Source organism: Pan troglodytes, chromosome 1 (genome assembly GCF_028858775.2).
Source record: "Pan troglodytes isolate AG18354 chromosome 1, NHGRI_mPanTro3-v2.0_pri, whole genome shotgun sequence".
Classification (NCBI taxonomy): domain Eukaryota; kingdom Metazoa; phylum Chordata; class Mammalia; order Primates; family Hominidae; genus Pan; species Pan troglodytes.
In genome coordinates, this window is record NC_072398.2 from 18,261,134 (window position 1) to 18,283,172 (window position 22,039).

General features: G+C 41.3%; 1 protein-coding gene across 13 annotated transcripts in view; it reads left to right on the forward strand.

The window, feature by feature from the left end:
- TTC13 (tetratricopeptide repeat domain 13) overlaps positions 1-20,997 on the forward strand; it is a 72,744-nt gene extending 51,747 nt beyond the window's left edge. For 6 of the 13 annotated variants that reach the window (XM_009441650.5, XM_016940774.3, XM_016940764.4 and 3 more), the window contains 11 exons: positions 1,562-1,692; positions 2,234-2,366; positions 3,270-3,362; positions 5,706-5,789; positions 6,614-6,698; positions 10,908-11,017; positions 14,461-14,596; positions 15,675-15,754; positions 18,204-18,282; positions 18,433-18,512; positions 20,222-20,997. In XM_009441650.5, coding sequence (XP_009439925.2) covers positions 1,562-1,692; positions 2,234-2,366; positions 3,270-3,362; positions 5,706-5,789; positions 6,614-6,698; positions 10,908-11,017; positions 14,461-14,596; positions 15,675-15,754; positions 18,204-18,282; positions 18,433-18,512; positions 20,222-20,336 — 1,126 coding nt within the window. In that variant the 3' untranslated portion in view covers positions 20,337-20,997. Of the gene's footprint in view, positions 1-1,561; positions 1,693-2,233; positions 2,367-3,269; positions 3,363-5,705; positions 5,790-6,613; positions 6,699-10,907; positions 11,018-14,460; positions 14,597-15,674; positions 15,755-18,203; positions 18,513-20,221 lie in introns of all 13 variants that reach the window. The other 7 variants (XM_016940757.4, XM_054660048.2, XM_054660043.2 and 4 more) reach the window with 2 other exon arrangements.
- Positions 20,998-22,039: the final 1,042 nt, after the last annotated feature.

The window sequence follows — 22,039 nt, forward strand, 5'->3', positions numbered from 1 at the left end:
GGAGAGATTTATACAGGTCTGCCAGCAGAATTTGTTCACAGCTAACACTGGAAATCAACCCAAATGTCCATCAACAGAAGAATGGATAAATGTGATACAGTCACACAATGGGATATTATACAGCAGTATAAACAAATGACCAAGGCAACAATGTGGATTAATTTTAAAATGTAATGTTGAATAAAAGCAGCAAGTCAGTAAGCTGTGCTCTCACATATTTTTTTCTCCCAAAGCTCATAAGCCAAACTGTAGAGTATATTGTATATATATATGTATGTAACAAACCTAGTTTTTAAAAAGGTACGTGAGTCAGGAGCACACATTTCAAGAGACAGGAGGATGGGATAGGAAAGCAGCATACAAGTAGATACAACTGCATGAATTGCTCTAGTTCTTAAACTGGGTAATTTGACTTCGTGTTTTCTATGTGTCTCAACTATTAAATGAGCAAAAATAATAAAAAGAAAATTGATTGCTCATGGAGATTATGCATGTTCTCTAACTACTCCTTTTTTGAGAAATATTTCTATGCACAAAAGAGTTAACATAGTAGCAGGTCTATGACTGCTGTCCTTAGAAAGGACTGCTTGCAAGAGTGACCCTTGGTTGGTATCTGGGAACTTGGATTTCGAGGGGATTCCTACCACTCCCAAAACTAATAGGAGAGGTTCCCTGTGCCTAAACTGTGCGTTCAAACAGTGTGATTTCTATTCAACACTTGCTTTCCTTCTGGGTATCTGGAATTTGGGAACTTGCCAGGCATAAGGTGTCTATAACCCTGGCCACTGAGTCTTTAATGAGCTTTCCTGGTTGGCAGCATTTTACACGTGTTCGCAACTAATCGCTGGGAGAATTTAATGTGTCATATATGACTTCCTTGGGAGAGGACCCTTGGAAGCTTGTGACTGGTTTCCTCCAGACTTCTCCCAATGTGCCTCTTCCCTCTGCTGGTTTTGTTTTGTAAAGGACACAAAATAAAAAATGATACTCACTATTGTGAGTATCATTATGTGCTAAGTCCACTGAGCCCTTTCAGCCAACTTCTGAGCCTGAGTAAGGATGGTCTTGGAGATCCCCAGAACAACCTGTAATTTAGAGTTTCAGTCTTTGTTATAAAAGCATCAAGCAGGTTGGCAGCTAAACAGTAGTATTTCAATGTATCATTCCAAGTATACTTGTTCTAATACAACTTGGGCAGGGTTGAGGAGTGGACAAAGGGCAGAGGTTTGGTTGCTTGTTGAAAAAGGCAGTCCATTCAGGAATGTATTCTGGAGAAGTTTACAAAGCAAATAATGGAAAGAGGTGTCTTCTGAATTGCATACTAGTTATCATAGTTTTCACTGTTACTAACCAGCATGTGATGGCAATTATGCACATGCCATCATAGAGATTCCCTTTTAAGCTGAGGTATGGTTGGGTGCAAAGGACTGAAGTAAGGATTATGTGGTCATAGACTGCTTCATTAGTTTTCCCGTGGAGGAAGTGACTGCTTCTCAGGTGGAATTGGATTACCAAATGTCTGTTGTAAAAGTCCTTATCATGTACATGATGTTTCTTCCAGAGATGTGTTACATCAGAATTTTGAGAGTTATAAGCCTGAAGTACAGGAGCTGATTTGTGTGGCTGATCGTTTGGGATCCCTGATGCAATATGAAACACCTGGTTTCCTGCCAAACAAGAGAATACACAGAGGTATTCTGGAAACTACCTGAAAATGAAAATATTCCTGGCATAAGAGGAAGGGTGGTTAAGCCATGTTGTGCATTTTAATAAATTAGTATTTATTGTGCTTATTCAAATTCTCCATGTGATCAGAATAGAAATGTGTAGAATCATTCAAACTGAATTCTGAAAGAAGACTGCTTCCATCCTTGGCTTTTTTGCTATTGCTGTAGTATAAACTAGAATATAGGTCTTAAGTCCTTACTCAAAATCAGACAGCTGATCCAGGGAGCTATTTCCTTACTATAGGAGTGAAGAAGAATGCAAACCTCCACTTGTTTCAGTAGGAGGCAGAGTTGGGAGCAGACAACTTGAGTTGTCTTCAGTTAACTGATGGGTTTTAATTTTAGTAGGACCATCATGACTGAAACGTGCCTTGGGTCTTGTTATATCACCAATACTTCTGACCCTTTATGTGTTAACTCTTGAATTATCACTGAGACTCTGTAAAGTAGGTGGAACTCAGTCCCTCTAAAGTGTACTAACTCTTCTCGATATTCCTTTCTCGTAGCTATGGGTTTGGCCGCATTGGAGGTCATGCAAGCCGTGCAGCGTACATGGACCAACTCGAAAGTTCGAATGAATGGGAAGACACGGTTAATGCAGTGGAGAGACATGTTTGACATTGCAGTTAAATGGAGAAGGTAACTAACATCTCAGTGAAAATAAACTATAAGTCTTATCATTGTCAAATAACGTCAGTCTGTTTTAGCTAACAGGCTATGAACCCTGTTTTGCTTGCTAACACCAGGCCTTCCAAGTTAGGTTTTCCTCTCTAAAGTTTGTTAGAAATTGCTGGCATCTTTATTATTTGACATACACTTAACTAATATTTTCAAAATAGGCATTGATTGGCTGGGCGCAGTGGCTCACGCCTGTAATCCCAGCACTTTGGGAGGCCGAGGCGGGCGGATCACGAAGTCAGATCGAGACCATTCTGGCTAACACGGTGAAACCCCGTCTCTGCTAAAAATACAAAAAATTAGCTGGGCGTGGTGGTGGGCGCCTGTAGTCGCAGCTACTCCGGAGGCTGAGGCAGGAGAATGGCGTGAACCCAGGAGGCGGAGCTTGCAGTCAGCCAAGATCGCGCCACTGCACTCCAGCCTGGGCGACACAGCGAGACTCCATCTCAAAAAACAAAAAAAAGAATTGATTGTTGTCACATTTTCAATCACCTATTTACATGAAGCATTTTAGAAACAGTCTCTTTGAAAGAACAGATCCATTACCTGTGGTACCTCTGAATGAACTTCGCTGGACCAGTCCCTTTATAGATAATGGTGTGCCTGGCAACTAGCTAGTTTAGAGTAACCTTTGATATTCATTTGCGTGACAAAAACTGTCCTCTGCTCCTAAACCTTTACCTTTACCTGGCTTTTCGCCTGGTCCAGCTGGAACATCTGTTTGGAATTTGTAGGTATGGACATCACGTTTTTAGATATAATGGACTAGCTGTTGCTTTATCCCCACCTTTGCAAACACTTCTACATGTTTTATTTGGAATGCTTCTGAACACTTCTGGTTTTATAAAGGTCTCTGTTTTATAGGATTGCTGACCCAGACCAGCCCGTGCTGTGGTTAGATCAAATGCCAGCACGAAGTCTTAGCAGAGGTTTTAACAACCACATTAATTTAATCAGGTACGAACCTTTTGTGCATCTTTCTTCTTTTCCTAGGAGTTTATTCTCAAGACACAGGCCATGGAGACCAGGAGTGACCCATTGCTCCTTTCCTGGTGACTTTTTGACCAGGGAACATACTGATTGACTCTGCACCTGCGGAGTCCTGCCTGCATTCCTTTCCTCTAGCCCAGCTGCAGAAAGAAACATAGCACATGCCATACTCCTTCCCCAGGCCCTTCTGTCTGGTGTAGAGCACAACCGAAGGGTAGATTGCAGATGTTTTCCTAGGGCGTCAGTCTTTAAGGAGTCTTAAAACATAGAAAATTATTAGATGGAGAACATTACAGTAACCATAATATTCTGTTGATAGTACATGGCTCAAATAAATTATTTGACAAGTCTCTCGTGGTGGAGTCTCTCATGGTGGGCGGCTCCCCATTCCACCCCAACACACAAAGAGCTTAGATAAATAACACTATCTGGTAACTAAGCTGCCATCTGGGGAGGGCAAGTCAGGTTGGCTGGAAAACTTCTGTTTTGTCCAGAGGCTCTGCTAGTTGGGGACATGGGTGAAATGCTCACTTCTTTACTCTTTCTTTATGTGCCTAGCTGCCTTCTAAATAAATGGTGAACAAATATTAAAGAATATCAGTTTCTTGGGGACCTATATTATCAGCCCATCTTTTAGTGAATTTAATTTTAGATAAAATGTATAGATATGGTAGTTGTGTCACCTCCAAAATGCTTCTAGTTCCAGGAAGCTGAATTAAGAAAATATTTTTCTATACACCTTTGACATTTAAGTTTGGGTTTTAATGGAAATATAATTTGTATGTATATTTATTTTTTTAATTTCTAGAAAACAAATTTCTTTTCACCTTGTGACTTGTATATTCCTATTTCTCATGGAATAATTTGTGGCATAGATAGGTAGACTCAAGCAACTAACTTTAATCGAAGGCTACTGTGGATCAGCCAGTGTGCTGTGCTGTGCTGTGTGTTGGGGATACAGAAGGGAGATACAGCCCCACCTGCTGAAAGCTCACAGCAGACAGACCAGCAGACAACTACTATGCAGTGTGTTAAGAGTGAGCTGATCACATGCACAGGATGCCATGGGAACCTGGAGAAGGGGTGCCTGATACAGCCTTCTGGTGCTACAGGGCTATTTGGAAAAATGGAAAACAGAGAGAGGTGGGGTGATTAACGTGGACCCATGGATGAGTTAGGTATGGTCAGGAAACTGTGACTAACTCATTACGCCTGGTGGTGAGTTTGCAATTAAGGGAGTATCAGGAATTAAGGCTAGAAAGATAGGCAGAAGTCAGAACATAAATCATTTTATAGTCCAAGCTAAGGAATTTTTTCCCCTGAAGACAATGGTGAGCCATTCAGGGATTATAAGCAGAGAAGTAACAGGAACAGATTTGCACATTGGGAGAAGATGGCAAAATAGATTGGAGAGGAGGCAGGAACCTCGGAGGTAAGGGAGGAGGTTGGAAAATTGTGTAGTTGTTCAGGTGGACAAGTGCAAAGGCCTCAAAAGCTGTGTGGTAGTGAGTTGGAGAGGAAGAGCTAGACTCTTAGAAGATAGAATCAGGAGCACTGGCGGTGGGCTGCAGTGGGAAGGGCATGGAGCTAGAGGAAGGCCACCTTCCCTCAGGTACGTGGTTGTCCCATTAGGCCAGAGAGCACCAGAATGAAAAGTAGGTGGACATGTTTAGTGGGGAGGCTGGGAGAAGTGTGGGTTGCAGGAGGGAATTCTTACTTGACAGTAACCTTTGAGGTTTGGGATGCCTGGTGGGAACCCAGGGAGCGATGTCCTGGGAGCAGTCGGCTGTGTCATGTGACTCAGCATGTTGGCTGAACATGGAGTTCTGGGAGTGAGTTTAAAAGGAAAAGATCAGAAGGGATAGAAATGTGAGGAAAAGAGTATTCAGAGTGGGTAGAGGAAAGGAGACTGCTAGTGAGCTAGAGAGCAAGACAGGGTATTGGATAATGCTGTTGGGAGAACTGAGGGAGGGGAGACGGCACACTGCCCACAAGTGATGGGATCCGTCAGAGGACGCTGATATGAAAGTCTGGACCTCACTTCAGTGCTGGGGGATTTGTCTTCCCATTGTGGCTGATCTGGCACTGAGTTTGATGCCAGAATAGGCCCTGTGAGCTGGCAGGCAGTCTTGCTAAGACGGTGCTTTGCTTCACCACTCATTGACTATGAACAAGCGAATTTCCCAGACTTTTTTTTTCTACATTATTCTCATAGTTTCTTATTTTTTTAAATTAACTTTGAAATTAGATGTTGGCTTGAGCATATTCTTCTATAAAAATATTCTTAATTTTATTATTTTTGACTTATAGGGGTCAGGTGATCAACATGAGATACCTAGAATATTTTGAGAAAATACTTCATTTTATTAAAGACAGAATTCTTGTTTATCATGGGTAAGCCTTTAATTTTCTCCTTCTTAGTAATGAGTTGATTTCATGTGTTTTATATTTGTTATATTTTTGAAACTTGAGAACTAAGCCTGTTGACAGGCTAAACAAGGTCTATCAAATTTTTACACAGTGTTTAGAATCGTAAAGGCTTTCATAATCACTTTCTTTTTAATACAAAATCCACAGACCTCAACTGAAGTGTTTTTAACTTTATGTGCACTATTGCGACTTTTCTAGTCTCTTTCTTCTGTAAAGCAGGATGTTTCTTTGGATTTATCTTTTAGGGATTTCAGCTTTAATACTTATTCTCCTTCACTTGAAAGGCAGGATGGGATAGACAAAACAATGAGCAGAACACTAGGAGAAAAAAAATCTGAATGCTTAAATATCACCAAGTAAATATAAAATCGGTGGAAAAACCTAGCAGAATACTTTCATTTGAGCAGCTTTAGAAAGGAAAAAAACAAAACAAAACATCCACATCTAATTTTAGAGCTGGAATAGGAAAATCAGAGTTTAAGAACCAAACTCATAACCATACATGTTCACACAAACACTGGCTTTTGATCCATTCTGCTTTTTCCTGTTTTGCCTTCTAGATGTTTCCTTAATTCTCATCTGCTGCTGTTTCCTTAATTTTCATCTGCAGTCCAAAACTCATTAGAATTGAACTATCCCGTTATTTGGAAGGTTTATTTGTGGCCTACCATTTTGAATGTTTAGCTACTCAAAATTGAGGTCAATTTATTTAAATTAAAGATAATTGCATGATTAATTATTACAATTCTGCATTAATCTCAGTTGCCATCTCTCTGTCTCTCTTTAAGAGCTAATAATCCTAAAGGATTGCTGGAAGTTCGGGAAGCCCTGGAAAAGGTACACAAAGTAGAAGACCTTCTTCCGATTATGAAGGTAACTTTAGCATCAGAATGGCAGTCCATGGTTTTAGAGGAAAAGAAAACCAATAGCACTTTTTAAAAAAGAACTCAGAATTATTAAATGCTATTTGAAATCACTCGTATGAACACATTCTGAATAATAACCAAAATAAAAGAACCTACAGGCATCAGACTCAAACAGAAAAAACAACTTGTGAGGAAGCAGTTAATATAGAAAAAAGAAAACTTAAAAATACATATAATTGAATTCTGCTTCTGGCCACAGCTGAGTAACTGGTACTCAGCTGCCCTTCTACATGATTGCAGTTATAAAACTGGACAAAATGTAAGTCAGTTATTTTCAGGCACTGGCTAATTACAATAATGTGAATCCCACTGTCACCCCAGCTTTCTACTGTGGTATTTATTAGACCACTGCACGGTAATGTGGAGCCCAAGCAGAGTACAGTGGTCTTGCTAAGCTAAGGAGGTAGAGAGTGGAGTTTGGGTCTGCCAAAGTGGCTGGAATTTGCAGAGCAGAGTATAGGAGAGAAGGAGGCCATGTAGGCTGGGGAGTGCTCAGGGGTTAATGTGAGCACTCCTTTTCATCCTTGACTAAGACCTTGGTCATGAACATGCAATGAAAGACCATGAGAGGCTCAGCAGAGAGTGGCTACTGTGGGAACGAAAGCTGAGCAGAGGTATCAGAGGTGTATGTGCTGAGAGACATTGGAGTTTCGGCTTTGCCAATGTGGATGGATCCTGTGAACACCTTGGGCGTTTAGTTAAGACCCCAGAAAGGACACAGTTTAAAGGTAAGACCATACTTTACAGTAAGGCCCACAACCTAGGACTAAGAACAATTTCTAAACAGACTGCCCTAACAAAGAATAAAACTAAGTCTAAAGGATTAAGTGGATCTGCTAGTGATTTGACTACCTGTCAAAACTCATTACCCTTTAAAGAAAGGCAAAATAACCTATACTCTTTAATTACTAGAGAAGTAAATGCCATCGTTTGAATGTGTTCCCCTCAAAATGAATGTGTTGGAAATGGAATCCTCAGTGCACATATGTTGGGAGGTGGAGCCTAACAGGAAGTGTTTAATGGCAGAGCCCTCATGAATGGATTCATGCCGTTATAAAAAGGGCTTTGGGGAGTGGCCTCTCTTGCCCTTCCAGCTTCCGTCATGTGAGGCAGCAGTCAGAAGGCTCACATCAGACGCTGGCACCTTGATCTCAGACTTCCCAGCCTCCAGAATAAATTTCTGTTCTTTTTTTTTTTGAGACAGGGTCTTGCTCTCTTGCCTACACTGGGTGACAGAGTGAGACCCCATCTCCTAAAAACAAACAAACAAACAAACAAAAAGCTAGATACAAAAGTATGATAGTATGATCCAGGTATACCAGGCAAATGCTAATGAGAAGAAAAGTATGTGTGGCAATATCAATAATGGAAACATTTGAATTCAATGGGAAGGACACTAAAAGGGACAGAAATTATTTGATTAAAGTATAATCCATTAAGAATTATAACTGTGTGAACCTTTCCTCCATCTAGGAGTAAAACTGCCCCAAAACATGCCAACAGCAGTTAGAATTGCTTTTCCAATTAGTGGTTTAAACACTAATGTGGAACTTCAGTAAATGTTTTCCTTGCAGTTATAGTAGATGAGATTGATTCATGTAAAATTTAGGAAATTTGTATGAATAAGCAAAGTGTATCTATTTCTAAGGAATAACAAGGAAGTAGCATGTCATGAACAGAGCTGAGCATCTGACCCAGGCCCCACATCTGCCTGGGTGGGTGTGGATGAGCCTATTTTACAGTTATTCCAGGTTTTTGTCTGCTGAAGACCAAATATTGTGGCCAGACCTACCTCGGGGAGTTTATTGTGAGGGTCTGATGCACTAACACAGTGCCCCTCAACCTTCTCAAACCCACTGCGTTGACTCAGTAAACATGTTCAGATGCCCCCTTTACTGACTCCTTTATTGCACTAGGATGAACTTCACAGAGAATATGTCTCACCTCCTAAAAAATGTCCACGCAAAGTCATCTCAGTATCTCAGTCCACACAGTGTCCACACAGTGTATCTCAGTATGCAGAAATTTGGGCAGGCCTTCTCTAGAAGCCGGAAAGCAGTAGCCAGTGCTTCACACCTGCATGTAAAATCATGGTGAATGTGACAGTTATAAGTGTAGCCCCATATGTGTGTTATTTGGTGAGCTACATTGTCATTGGCGATGTGGTTTTCTGAAATGGTAAACCAAGCTTAGTAAAGCTCCAAGCTGTATATAGTAGACTCCTTACTCAATGTGTATGCTATTTGCATTCCTGGAAAATTCAGTATGTATGAAAACTATATAATAAATAGTTAGCGTTTAAGTGCAAAACAGAGTCTGGTTCCAGGCCCACATATTGATTAAATGATAAACATGTTCTTCATCTACATGAAAATCCAGTGGGACATTAGAAAATCATACATTATGTGTGACAATCCCCTGTACTGTGGGACATATAGTAATCTTGGCTCCCAACTGTCCAATCCCTGTAATAATCAGTCTCCCATAAATTTCCCCAGCGCCCCCCAGGGGGCAGAATGGCTTCACCACAGGCCCTGAGATGTACCATATAGAAAGGAAACTGGTATGTGAGGGCTCTTCAGCTGCCTTCCTGTGGGTATTCTAGTTAGGCATTTAGATGTCCTGTGGTATTAGGCAGAATACAACGTCAGTTTAGGGAGATTTTAATATTTTATATGTCTTTGTCTAAGAAGAAAAACAGAGTGGGCTACAAGACTGTAGTCACTTAGCATGCAGCCTGAGACGCGGCATCGCCAGCCTCAGTGTGCCTCTCGGTGTGAAATTACCAACTGTTGTCTGAAAGATGTAAGATGTTTGTTCTCTGCGGTGGGATGACATTCCATTTCAGCATTATACATCTAGCTTTTACCCAGGATTACGGATATATTGGTACTTTGCAAGGCACACACAGCGGAATATACAACAAGATATTTGAGTGTTTAAAGTGCTTAGTGGAATGTACCAGGTCAACTTCCACTGAAAGGCACAATGGTACTGTTGATGAAAAACCAAGTTAACGTGTATGTCAGCGCCCCCTAGAGGCGGTTTGTTAGCAAGTAACGCGGACTGGAATTCACCAAGACTTTGGGCCCACATTCCCACTCTGCAGCTTCCCTACTGGCTGGGACTCAGCCAGACTTTGCCTCACCTAGTTCGTTTCTCATCTGTAAGATTGAGACCATACCTAGTGCTATCAGTATGTTGTGAGGATTAGATGAGAATTGGCACATAGTGTGTTAACGCATTTCTTCTCCTGAAAGTCGTTTTTTTTGGGCGTGAAAGATGCTTGCCTGTTCAGTGCCTGCTGTGGGCCTTATGGCCTGTGCCACTCATCCTCTGGCTTCTGGGCTGCTGGTGACACCTGGTGCATCTTTCTGTTTCTAGACAAGCTCTCCCCTCATGAAGCAGCAGCCTCTTTTACTTTACTGTTGCTTCTCTTAACTTCCAGTCCATCAATTAAAAAAAAAATTGGCAATATTAAGTTAACTAAATTTGGGGGTCATTTCCTGAAACCTATTTATTGCCATTGCAGGTTTGTCCCAAATGTTTTAAACAGAAAGCTAACATCTGAAACTGTGTTCATACATTTATCACCCCGAAAGCCATTCTTAACTCCGAGTAATTCTTTTAACTTAACCGACTTATCTGTGGCTCACAGAGTTGGGTGGGTGTGGGTGTGGGTGTGAATGAAGTTCTCCAGTTAGTGGATATAATCCTGGGTACTCTTCAGAAAAATCAGTCTCTGCTTTGAGCACTAGTATGAGCATAAGTTGCATTTTTGAGTTACGGGATGTTAGGTACAACTATTCTGCCGTGATTCAAGGTTGCTGCCTACTAAGATGGGCATGAGAAAACATTCAAAGGGAGCTCTTAGAAGTGAGCCAGTGCCCCTTGTTGATGAAGAGAACCTGTGAGCTTTTGGTGCTGAGGTTCTCTGCTGGCCTCTGGTAGGAGCTGTGGGGAGCGTAACCTGGGCTCTGTTGGGGCCTGAAGACAGGCAGAGATGTCCTTGGCCACCAGGACACCATCTCTTGTATCAGATGACCTCCTTGGCCCTTTTTAAAAACATGTAAGGTAGAGCCAGCACTGCAGAGTTGCAGTTGGGGTTTACAGTGAATGAAACACTAGTAACGTGAGTTTTCTTTTTCCCTGAAAGCAGTTTAATACTAAAACGAAGGATGGGTTCACCGTGAACACAAAAGTTCCCAGCCTTAAAGACCAAGGGAAGGAATATGATGGATTCACAATCACGATTACAGGAGACAAGTATGTGCGCTTCTTAATGTGGGTGTAAACTAGAGACGAGGCAGGAAGGGTGCCTGTGCTTATTGTCACTATAGAGTTTTGTGGTGTTGAGCTTTTGCTCCATCCTGAAATGAAAAGTTATCAAGGTCCAGTGAGCAGTTATAACCAGTTATTTAAAAAAATGTGACATCTAAAGTATTACACCAGCAGATACATTTTCTGACTGTCTAAATCTAAGGACTTTCTCGATACTATGTATGATGTAGTTTGTGGAAGACATTCTCCTGGGTTCTTGAAGTTCCTTGGGGGGGCGAGGGAGGCTTTTACTAATAAAATGAAAAAAGATGAGCAGTTGGCGGATTGAAGTCCATTGTAGATTTAAATATATATATATAAAAGCCAATCTATATATATATATATATATAGAGAGAGAGAGAGAGAGAGAAAACAGCTTTAATAATTAATGAGTAGTATAATCTTATTGTAGAAAATTTAGAATATACAGATAAGCAAAATTAACAAAATAAAAATCAAGTTATTTTCTTTAAAAACTGAGGTTAGACTGTTCTACTATTTACCCTTACCATTACATTATCACAATCATTTCCCCAGTCATATTCTTAAAAGTATTTTTAGTAACTGCATAATATTCCATTGTATAGATGTAGAATTTCTCTGACTGATCTTTTTGTTATTGACCACTTAGGGTATTTCTCATTGTTTTGCTTTATAAATAGCACTGCAGTAAACATTTTTATTAACTCTAGTTTTATTTACATCTGAAATCCAAGCTTTGTCTGTCAGCCTCCATATTCCTTGAATTGTGGGTGGAATTGCCTTGAGCTGTGCACACACACACACACGCATACACACACACCCCATATTCAGGTGTATAGCCTTGGGAAGTGCCATGCCCTCCCCCTGGTTTCCACCTGCTCAGCAGTGAGACTGTGACTCACATTCTCCAGCCCCTCTGCCTCTTGGGCTCTGGCTTTCTCACATACTTTTCCTCTAAACTACAAGGAGCCACCTCTTCAAGTTCCATGTCAAAACTTAAACAGGCCTTCATGAGTAAACACCAGTTCAGCAACTTCCAGATTTCAGGGCTTTTCTATATCTTTGAAGTCTTGATCTCTACCTCAAGCTTCTTATCAAAGTACGTTCCCAATAAAGATCATTCTCCCCTGATTGCAGGTTGTGCTATTTAACATACAAAGTGTTCTCCTACCTTTTCACACATCCATGACGTGGATCCTCAGATCAGATTCCTAAGCAGAAATGAAATTACTATATAAGTACAGTTGATCTTTGAATAACTCAGGGGTTAGGTGGATTGACCTTCCCACCCCAGCAGGCAAAAATTTGCATATAACCTTTGACTACCCCAAAACTTAATAGCCTACTGTTGACCAGAAGCCTTACCAAAAACATAAACAGCTGATTAACACATATTTTATATGTTATATATATTATATTTTGTATTCTTACAGTAAAGTAGGCTAGGGAAAAGAAAATGTTATTAAGAAAGTCGGCCGGGCGCAGTGGCTCACGCCTGTAATCCTAGCACTTTGGGAGCCCAAGGTGGGCGGATCACGAGGTCAGGAGTTCGAGACCAGCCTGACCAATATGATGAAATCCCATCTCTACTAAAAATACAAAAATTAGCCAGGCCTGGTGGTGCGCACCTGTAATTCCAGCTACTCTGGAGGCTGAGGCAGGAGAATCGCTTGAACCCATGATGGAGAGGTTGCAGTGAGCCGAGATCGTGCCACTGCACTCCAGCCTGGTGACAGAGTGAACTCCATCTCAAAAAGAGAAAAAAAAAGAAAATAATAAGGAAAATATACTTAACTATGTATTAAGTGGAGGTGGATCCTCATAAAGGTCTTTATCCTTATTATCTTCACGTTGAGTAGGCTGAGGAGGAGGATACGGAGGGGTTGGTCTTGCTGTCTCAGGGGTGGCAGAGGTAGAAGAAAATCCTCGTATAAGTGGATCCATGCAGTTCGAACCCATGTTGTTCAAGGGTCAACTCTACATGAAATTTCTCCCCTTGAAACGTGACATCTTTCCTCAATTTCCTGCTTCACCTCACTTGTTGCCTCCCTTGCTCTGGGCCTCCTGACCCCTCGAGTCGACTCTGCCTGGCATCCCATCTTCTGTCTCCTGCTTCACCAGCACTTCACCAATGTTGCTAGAGCTCCACCTCAGTGGACGTTCCCCTAGCTCCACAAATCTCTCCCCTCTCCATACCCAGCCATTGCCTGTGGCTACCCAAACCAGCTTCCCTGCCAGGCATTCACAGCCTCTCACAAAGTGGCCTCAGACATTTCCTGCTTGACCTGGACCATCTCCCTGTTGGAACCTGGCCTGCTAGTCCGACTGGAATGCTTGTTCCCCAGTTCACCCCTGCTTTCCGATGTCTGGGTCTCTCACTCCCATCCCGACCCATGTTCAGGCCACTTCTCCCATGAGACCTTTCCTGCTTTTCTCTATGTTGTCCAAATTAGATTCCTTTTTTGAACCTCTGATGAGCTACATTATGACCTGAGTCATGGTTTCATAATAATTTGTGGCCCTTGGCCAGAAGTGGTGGCTCATACCAGCATATTGGGAGGCCAAGATGGGAAGATTGAGGCCAGGAGTTTGAGACCAGGCTGGGCAACATGGTGAGACCCTGCCTCTGCAATGGATTTTTAAAAATAACTACAGGTGCATACCAGTAGTCCCAGCTACTCAAGAGGCTGAGGCGGGAAGATCACTTGAGCCCAAAAGTTTGAGGCTGCAGTGAGCTATGATCATGCCAATGCTCTCCAGCCTGGGTGGTAGAGCAAGATCCCATCTCTTATAATAATAATTTGTGGCCCAGTTTCTTCCTTCCTTCCTCAATCAAGGCAGCAGCTGAGCTTTTCTTTGTAGGCTCTGAGGACTAAATGCAACACTTTGCTAGTGGCGTTATACAAAAAATGCCTGTTGTATCAAACTTATATCCTCCATAGAACCTCAGTGGAGCTTCAGCTCCACTTTTTTTTTGTTTTGATAAAAAACAGAACCATGGTGTAGTCCCTGAACTTTCTTCCTACACACAGTTCTTGCTTCTGACCTTTAATCCTAATGGGGTGGCTTAGAAAATATTTACTGGTTATTTAAATGCATTCTTTACTATGTGTCATTGTTTTCCCATATATTAGCTTAAGTTTGTGTAATAAGTACATGTAGTTAGACTTAACTGTGAGCAAATGAGTTACTGGTCACTTAAAGGTGAGGCAACTATCACATTTTATGAAGAAAGAATGCATTCTCATGAAACCTACCTTGCTTGTCTATAGTTAGAAATGTAAGGTACATTCTTGTATATGTTTAGTGCTACGTCAGCATGCTATTTGCTTTTTTAAAAAAACTTTCTGTGTTTGGCTGTTTGAACTTATAATACATGCCTTTCACACTTATTTTTGTATTTTCAGAGTTGGCAATATATTATTTTCTGTGGAAACTCAAACCACGGAAGAAAGGACACAATTATATCATGCTGAAATAGATGCACTTTATAAAGATTTGACAGCAAAAGGAAAAGTATTGATTCTTTCATCAGAATTTGGGGTAGGTTTCTCTTTGTTTCCATTTTTCTGCTCTTCCTATGATTCTTTTGTAAATTTTTTGAACCTCTGCCCTTTCACTGAGATTGTACATCTTATGCTTGAAATTGGGTTGAATTGACCTAAAAATATTTCTTATTTCTTATAGGCAAAAATTCTTGTATTTAGTAACTACAGTAATGGGGAGGATAATAAATTAATAATTTAGTACTGTACTACAACATTATCATAAGTTTGGGCTTTGACAAGATATAAAAAAGCTGGTCCATAATGAAAATGACCTGGGCTTCACCTTTTTCTTCCATTTTCTTCCCTTCGTTGCGGTTGTTGCTTATAACCGTATATTTACAAGGAGCTTTTGAATGTAAACTGGATGATGCATTCTGATGAGTTAATGGCAAGGAAAGTATAATGAAGTTGTGTATACTTTGCACTTGGCGGCCCTTTCCTGGTCTGTGGCCTTCTTCTTTGGTTGTCTGCTTGGACTCGAGGTGGAGTCGTTACAGGCAGCAGGGTATGGTGGACATTCTCTCCCCACCACGCCCCTTCTCTGTGTTCTGCAGTGGACAGGTGCCCCATACCCTTGAAAAGTCACCTTATTTCTCCAACATTTAATCACTGCATCCATATAATTAAACATCTAAGTTTATACACATAATTGAGCATCATCCAAATCTCAATGCGGAGTAGGGGAAGGGGCTTACCCAGATCTTTTGGGGTAAGGTACATGTTGTTTGAGAGAACACATTTGGTGTTAATAAATGCCTTTTAAAATTTTAGTCACAATATATATTTTGACATTTCAAATAACGTTAAAGGAGACTGAGATTTTTATGTTTATCCAAGAGTTGCAGTTTAAGAAACAGCTGGGAAAACATTGCTCTAAATTGAACTAAATTGGAAAAAAATGATACAAAAGGGTATAGAATATTCAAGAATTTGAAAAGTAGATTCTTATGGGGGAGGAAGAAAACAATCCTTTTCTTGATGTAAATTATTCTTGTGTGTTCTGTCACCTAATGAAAAATTAGTTTGTAATCTTTGTAGTATTTAAGTTTATGAGTCTGTATCTTTTTTTCTAGGAGGCTGATGCTGTCTGCAACTTAATCTTATCCTTAGTTTATTACTTTTATAATTTAATGCCACTCTCTCGAGGATCCAGGTAAGTAATATCCTGTCATTAAAATTATTTTAAATTGAGAAATGTGTTCTTTTTTGCTTACCCTTCCTGTTATGGATATAGGTACAGAGTACACAAAGAAATGGTAAGGAGCTCCCTATTTTTTTCCAAAATCTGCACAAAAAAATATTTCCTTAGTCTATCACATCAGCAAAAGAATTATAGAAGACAGTTCTAATATAGTGTGCTTACGTTTAATAGGATAGGGATTCATCCATTCAACACAAGTTCATGGAAAGTTTACTGTGTACCATGTGCCGTGCTCAGTGTGTTTTAATTTTTTGTATCTGCCAGCCTCTTACTGAACCTCTTCCTCCTCCTCTTCCTTTTTCATTTTGGGCTGTCAGGTGACCCATAATCCTCATGTTTTATACTTTTGGGCCAACAGTCAGTCTGTACTATTTTTATTATTTTGGATAAATTCTTGCTACTTGTATATCAGGAGTTTTTTAGGTATCATTAAAACAAGAGCTATGACTGTAGAGTTTTCATTTCATTCTCCTTTTCCCAGTACTGTGTGCAGTAAATTATGTAAATGGCCTTTTGCCATTACTGGCACATAGTTGAACTTAAGATGTTTTGGCTAAAAATAATACACTTGAATGTCTTTATCTTTGATTAATGGCTTAGAAAGTAAAACTCCCCTAAGTGTGGTAGTAAATTTGGTTATAGAATTTAAGACTCATTGAAACAAAATAGAAACATAAATGTTGTCTTATCAGCATAATATTGCTAGTTGTGTCCACTGAATAAGGGATGTGAGGCCTGTGCACATCACCGCTTGTGGGCCCCACTGTACTCAACAGCCAGCATCCGTCCTTTGTCCTCACAGCAGCTCTGCTGGCTCACGTGTGACATTGAAGGACGTGCAGCTCTGATTGTCCTCAACTCTGCCTCATCCCTACATCTCTTCAATCCTAAATAGTCTGTTGATTCTGCCTCCCACACTTCTGTTTCTCTCTTCCCTGTACCCGCCACAGCTAGCTTTGCTCCTGCTCCTCTCTGTGCCCTGCGGCTCTCCAGCACCTTCTGAAAACCATGGGTTTAAGCCGAGCTTGGCAGCACACACAGTGCGCAGTGCCAGCCCTGCCCTGCCCTGGTTTGCCTTGGCTGCAGCACCGCTCTCTTCCGTGGCTCTTTCGCTTCCCCTTTGCTTTCCACGTGGGCTCTCTGCCACATCTCCCTGCCTTCTCTGCCCCTTTCATCTTCAGCCCTGGGACCCTGGAGGTTGCAGAGCACATGTCTTTAGCCTCTGAAGTCTTCCCTGCTGGAGAACCCCATGAATCACCTTGACTCACTTTTCTTGGTGTCCACCCATGGCACTTGTTAGCTTTCTCAGGTGCTCGTGCCATCCTTTCCACCTGCTAGGATGCATTATCTCATGGGTGAGAGCTGTCTTTATTTTGAGCCGATTTGTTTTGGGAAAAGCACAACACTGTGGTTACAATAGTGGGTCCCACGGCCTTTTGCCAGCCCCTTCCACCCAAAACCAGTCAGCTCCCTCTCTTCCCTCACCAAGAGCAGAAGCACAACGTCTTACAAATGCCTCCTATCCCAGACCTGCACACTCGCAGCTCTACACTCGTTCTGGAGTGACAGGGCAGCAGACCTTGCCCCACGAGCCTCCGAGCCAGCAGGCAAAGGTACCCCACAATCCCCTGGCCTCTAACAGCCACCTTGGAGCCCTGGCAGTTCACACACATGCCCAAATCTCCAAACCATCTGTCCGTTAGTACATTGTGAGAATGTATTCTGCATTTCTTCTTTGAAGGCCAGCATTTCTAATGCTTAAAAAGTAAGACTAACATATGTATTTGTATTTATGAACTTTATTGTATACATGCATTGCTGGAGTGCAGTGGAGCGATCTCGGCTCACTGCAACCTCTGCCTCCCGGGTTCAAGCAATTCTTCTGCCTCAGTCTCCCAAGTAGCTGGGACTACAGGCACATGCCACCGCTCCTGGATAATTTTTTGTATTTTTGTTACACATGGGGTTTTGCCATGTTGGTCAGGCTGGTCTCGAACTCCTGACCTCAAGTGATCCACCCACCTCGGCCTCCCAAAGTGCTGGGATTACAGGTGTGAGCCACCATGCCTGGCCTAATTTTTGTGTTTTTAGTAGAGACAGGGTTTCGCCATGTTGCTGTCAAACTCCTGACCTCAAGCGATCCGCCCACCTTGGCCTCCCAAAGTGCTGGGATTACAGGTGTGAGCCACCTCACCTGGCCAGTAAATATATTCTAATAGTAAATTAGTAACTATTCTTAAACAAATAGGCATATTTTCATGTTAAATGAAACATTCGGTGTTTTATTTGAAAGAATTTTTGAATAAATTTTATCTTTCATGATGGGAAGTCCATGGTGAAATTTAACATGGTAACTGTAGACCGTCCAGGATGGATTGACCTTTGTTCTTTATTTAAATAGTGTAATTGCTTACTCGGTCATCGTGGGAGCACTGATGGCAAGTGGAAAAGAAGTAGCAGGAAAAATTCCCAAAGGGAAGGTATGTTGGAGCGGGAAGGGAGAAATGCTTGGTTATGTATTAAGTCCCAATTTATGGATTTTTATTTTAAGGTACACGAGTTACATAGATCTCCAGCCGAGCCTGTGTCCTCCATGTTTAGTAACATTCCTAAATGTCTTTCTTTTTCAGTTAGTCGACTTTGAAGCTATGACAGCCCCTGGTTCAGAGGCCTTTAGCAAAGTCGCCAAAAGCTGGATGAACTTGAAAAGGTAACTACTTGAGGGGGGTCCACACAAGGGTATCATAACTGGAGGAGGAAAAGGAGTTTCCTGTTACTTTGGAGCGCTATGAAAACTGGAACTGTTATACTCATTTTTATAAGTTAATATGTAATACAGTGAATTTAATTCACTTTTTCAAGGTTAAAATGTTTTGCTGTTGTATAAGATAACCTTTTAAGGGTGAATGTATGGATAAAAATGGACTATGAAGGCCAGGCACAGTAGCTCATACCTGTAATCCAGCACTTTGGGAGGCTGAGGTGGAAGGATCATTTGAGGCCAGGAGTTCGAGACCAGCCTGGGCAACATAGTGAAACTGCTCCCCTCTACAAAAAAATTTAAAATTAGCTGGGCATGGTGGTGTGTGCCTGTAGTCCCAAGTACTTGGGAGGCTGAAGCGAGAGGATCTCTTGAGCCTAGGAGTTTGAGGCTGCAGTGAGCTATGGTTGCACCACTGCACTCCAGCTTGGGCGACAGAGTGAGACCCTGACTCTTAAAGAACCATGAATAAAAAATTTAAAAAGTAGTTGGTGAAAGAAAATTACCAAAGTCTTATTTATATGATCAGGTATTCACTTCTCTTGGCCTGTTTACTCTTAGGCTCAGTATTCAGGAGTGTTTGAACTTGTAGACAGAGCCCATTTTACATTACTCTGAGTGGTAGCACTTAGCCTACTTGGTTGCATTTTATTGCAGCCAGGAATTTTACAGCAGCCAGGAATTATCCCTGACGGTCACTGTGTGTGAGGAGTCTAGCAGACCGTGATCGTTCCTGGCTCTTGTTTCCAGAAGCACTGGAGAGGACTGTGTGAATTTGAAGTGTGTGAAATTAAACTCATAGATGCCTCAGTAGTTAATGAAGAATAAGTAAGCCTCACTGTTCAACTTTAGTTATTTTTGCCCCTTCTCCTGGTTTTTTACATCCCAACCACCCCCAGTTTTGCCTTTCACGTCTATTTGTCGTAGCAACCACTCTATTGCTGGGTAATTTATATTCTGTTTAAAACAGAAATATTTGTGCCTGTAGTCTACCATTGCTCAATTTGTAATTTAGCTTTGCAATGAAAGCTTCTAACAGTTACACCTTGTCCTGGTACATTGTTGTTTCAGGCTTATTAGTTTGCACATGTTTTAGTAATACAACCACCAGGCCGAAGGTCTTGCTTCTATTCTTACATAATTGTACAGTGTGAATCTTTTGACAATTCTTTAAGGAAAGAATAACAATGCTACCTTACATCCTGCAGTTAACGCTTTACAGCGTACCTTGAAATACCTTATCTCATTCAGAGCTCACGGTAACTTTGCGAGTTAAGAACACTGTCCCTGTGACAGATCAGGGAAGTGCAGCCTAGAGAAGTAAAGAAAGCTAATAAGGAGTGAAGCTGGACCTGAAACCTGTGTCTTTTGATTCCAAGCCCAGCATGCACCACAGCTGGACATGTAAATCAGAGTTTAATTTTCTTTTTCAAAGCTCTGGCTTAACTTCCAAGCGACTTGTAACGTGTTGGCTGATGCCGCAGGCCGTTGTTGTGAGAGGAGCCATTCTGTTCACAGCTCCTCCCTGCCTTTCTAACATTGTTTGATATTACAACATGAATATAATAAATATAATGATAGGAATAAATATAAGCTCTGCCCTTTTTTTGCAAATTTTGTTAATTTTCATGCCGCTACTTTGTGTTTTTCTTTTTCAGTATTTCACCTTCTTATAAGACTCTTCCATCAGTATCAGAAACGTTTCCAACGTTAAGATCGATGATTGAGGTGCTAAACACAGACTCTTCTCCACGTTGTCTTAAGAAACTCTAGTTCTGCTGCTGTATTTATACAAGTAAAGGGCCGGACCTCTTGCTTCTTAAGTTATTTTTTAAAACATGGAATTATAAAGAAATTAGGTCCTCTATTACTTTTGATACCAATTTTTATAGGAATTGAATACTTGAAATCATTTTCTTTACTTTTCTGAACCATAATGAAAATCATGAAAGAGGCTTTCAGGGGGAAAAAGCTACTTGACTTGGAGGGAAAACGTATGTATTAGCCGGCAGCCTGTTGGTTCCCACTTATAAAGTCATATAACTCCTTCCTTACAGTAAAAAAATTTTCCTCAACAACTAAAATATAATACTGAAGATGAACAAAACCAAAACCAAATAGGAGTGTTTGTATTCCTTTAGAGATCTGGATATTTTTCAAAGACTTGCTTTTTACGCACATTGTGATAGAGCATCTTTTGTTGACTCACGTAACCTCCATGTGTGGGTCCTTTGTTTTATTAGAACCATGGAAGAAGGTTCCTGGGCCATCAGTATGTGTTGCAGAGCTCACAGCCAGGAACACTTATTTTGAACAATGCAGACAGTATTTGCCAGTGTCCCAAATGCTGAATTATTGAACCATGTTTTTTTTTCCTTTGTTGAAAAAAATAAACCAGGGTGATTTCTATAAATCACCAGTTTTTGGCATTGGATTATGTATGTGTTTATTTTGTGAACCAGTTTCGCTTTCAGGTATAAGAACATTCAGAAAGTCTCTCTGGTTTTTTTTTCCCAGACAGGGTAAATGACAGTGAGTAAAATGGGTTAATTAAAACTGTTGCTGTTTCCAAATGGCACCATCCATTAGCAAGCCTGCTCTTCTCTCCCTTCTACAGGATGCACGCCCATCTCTTTGCTTGGCCACTTCTCCCTGTCCATTGTAATTTCTCTTGGACCACTTCCGGAGTCTCCTGACTCATCTTCCTGCTGCTGCTCGGTTTAAACCCCACAGCCTCCTTTTGTCCTAAAATGAAACGCAGTCTCCTGCTGTAGCCTAGCTGACGCGGCTGTGTTTCTCTGATTGAATCTCTTACTCCCCGCACTGTCCTTTGTTTGCACCATCAACTCCCCTAGCCTTTTCCTTCCTTGAGAACCTTACAGTTAGCTTGACACTGTCCGATAGAAATTCTGTGATGACATTCCAGAATGTTCTGTGTGCTGCCAGTATGGTAGTCAGTAACCTCATGTGGCTACTGAGCACCTGAAACAGGACTAGTATGCCTGAGGAGCTGAGTTTCACATTTAGTTTTAATTAATTTAAATTCAAATAGCTGCATGTAGCTAGTGGTTATTATATTGGCCCATGCAGCCTACAGAGTTCCTAGTGAGACTTTAAAGGTTTTTCCACAGAAATAATCCAGAATGGTGGTCTCCCAGTGTAACTTAATATCATTTTGAATTTGTGGTTATAGACTTGCCTGAGTAGCTAAGCTCTTACTATGATCTGTTTTTATTCGCAAGAGTTCCCATACCAGATATATGGAGTTTTCCCCCGATAGCAACCAATTATGCAGCTTTCCATATATCAGCTGGAGTGGGGAGGGATCCTGCAATTCACATCTGACACTAACTTCCTGGAGTTAACACAGACCCCAGAGGTTAAGGGCTCAGTCTCACAAGACTGCCCCCTTTTCAGACGCCAGTTGCAAGTCAGGGCCTCCTGTACTTCTGACTGATTGGCTATAACTCGGGGGT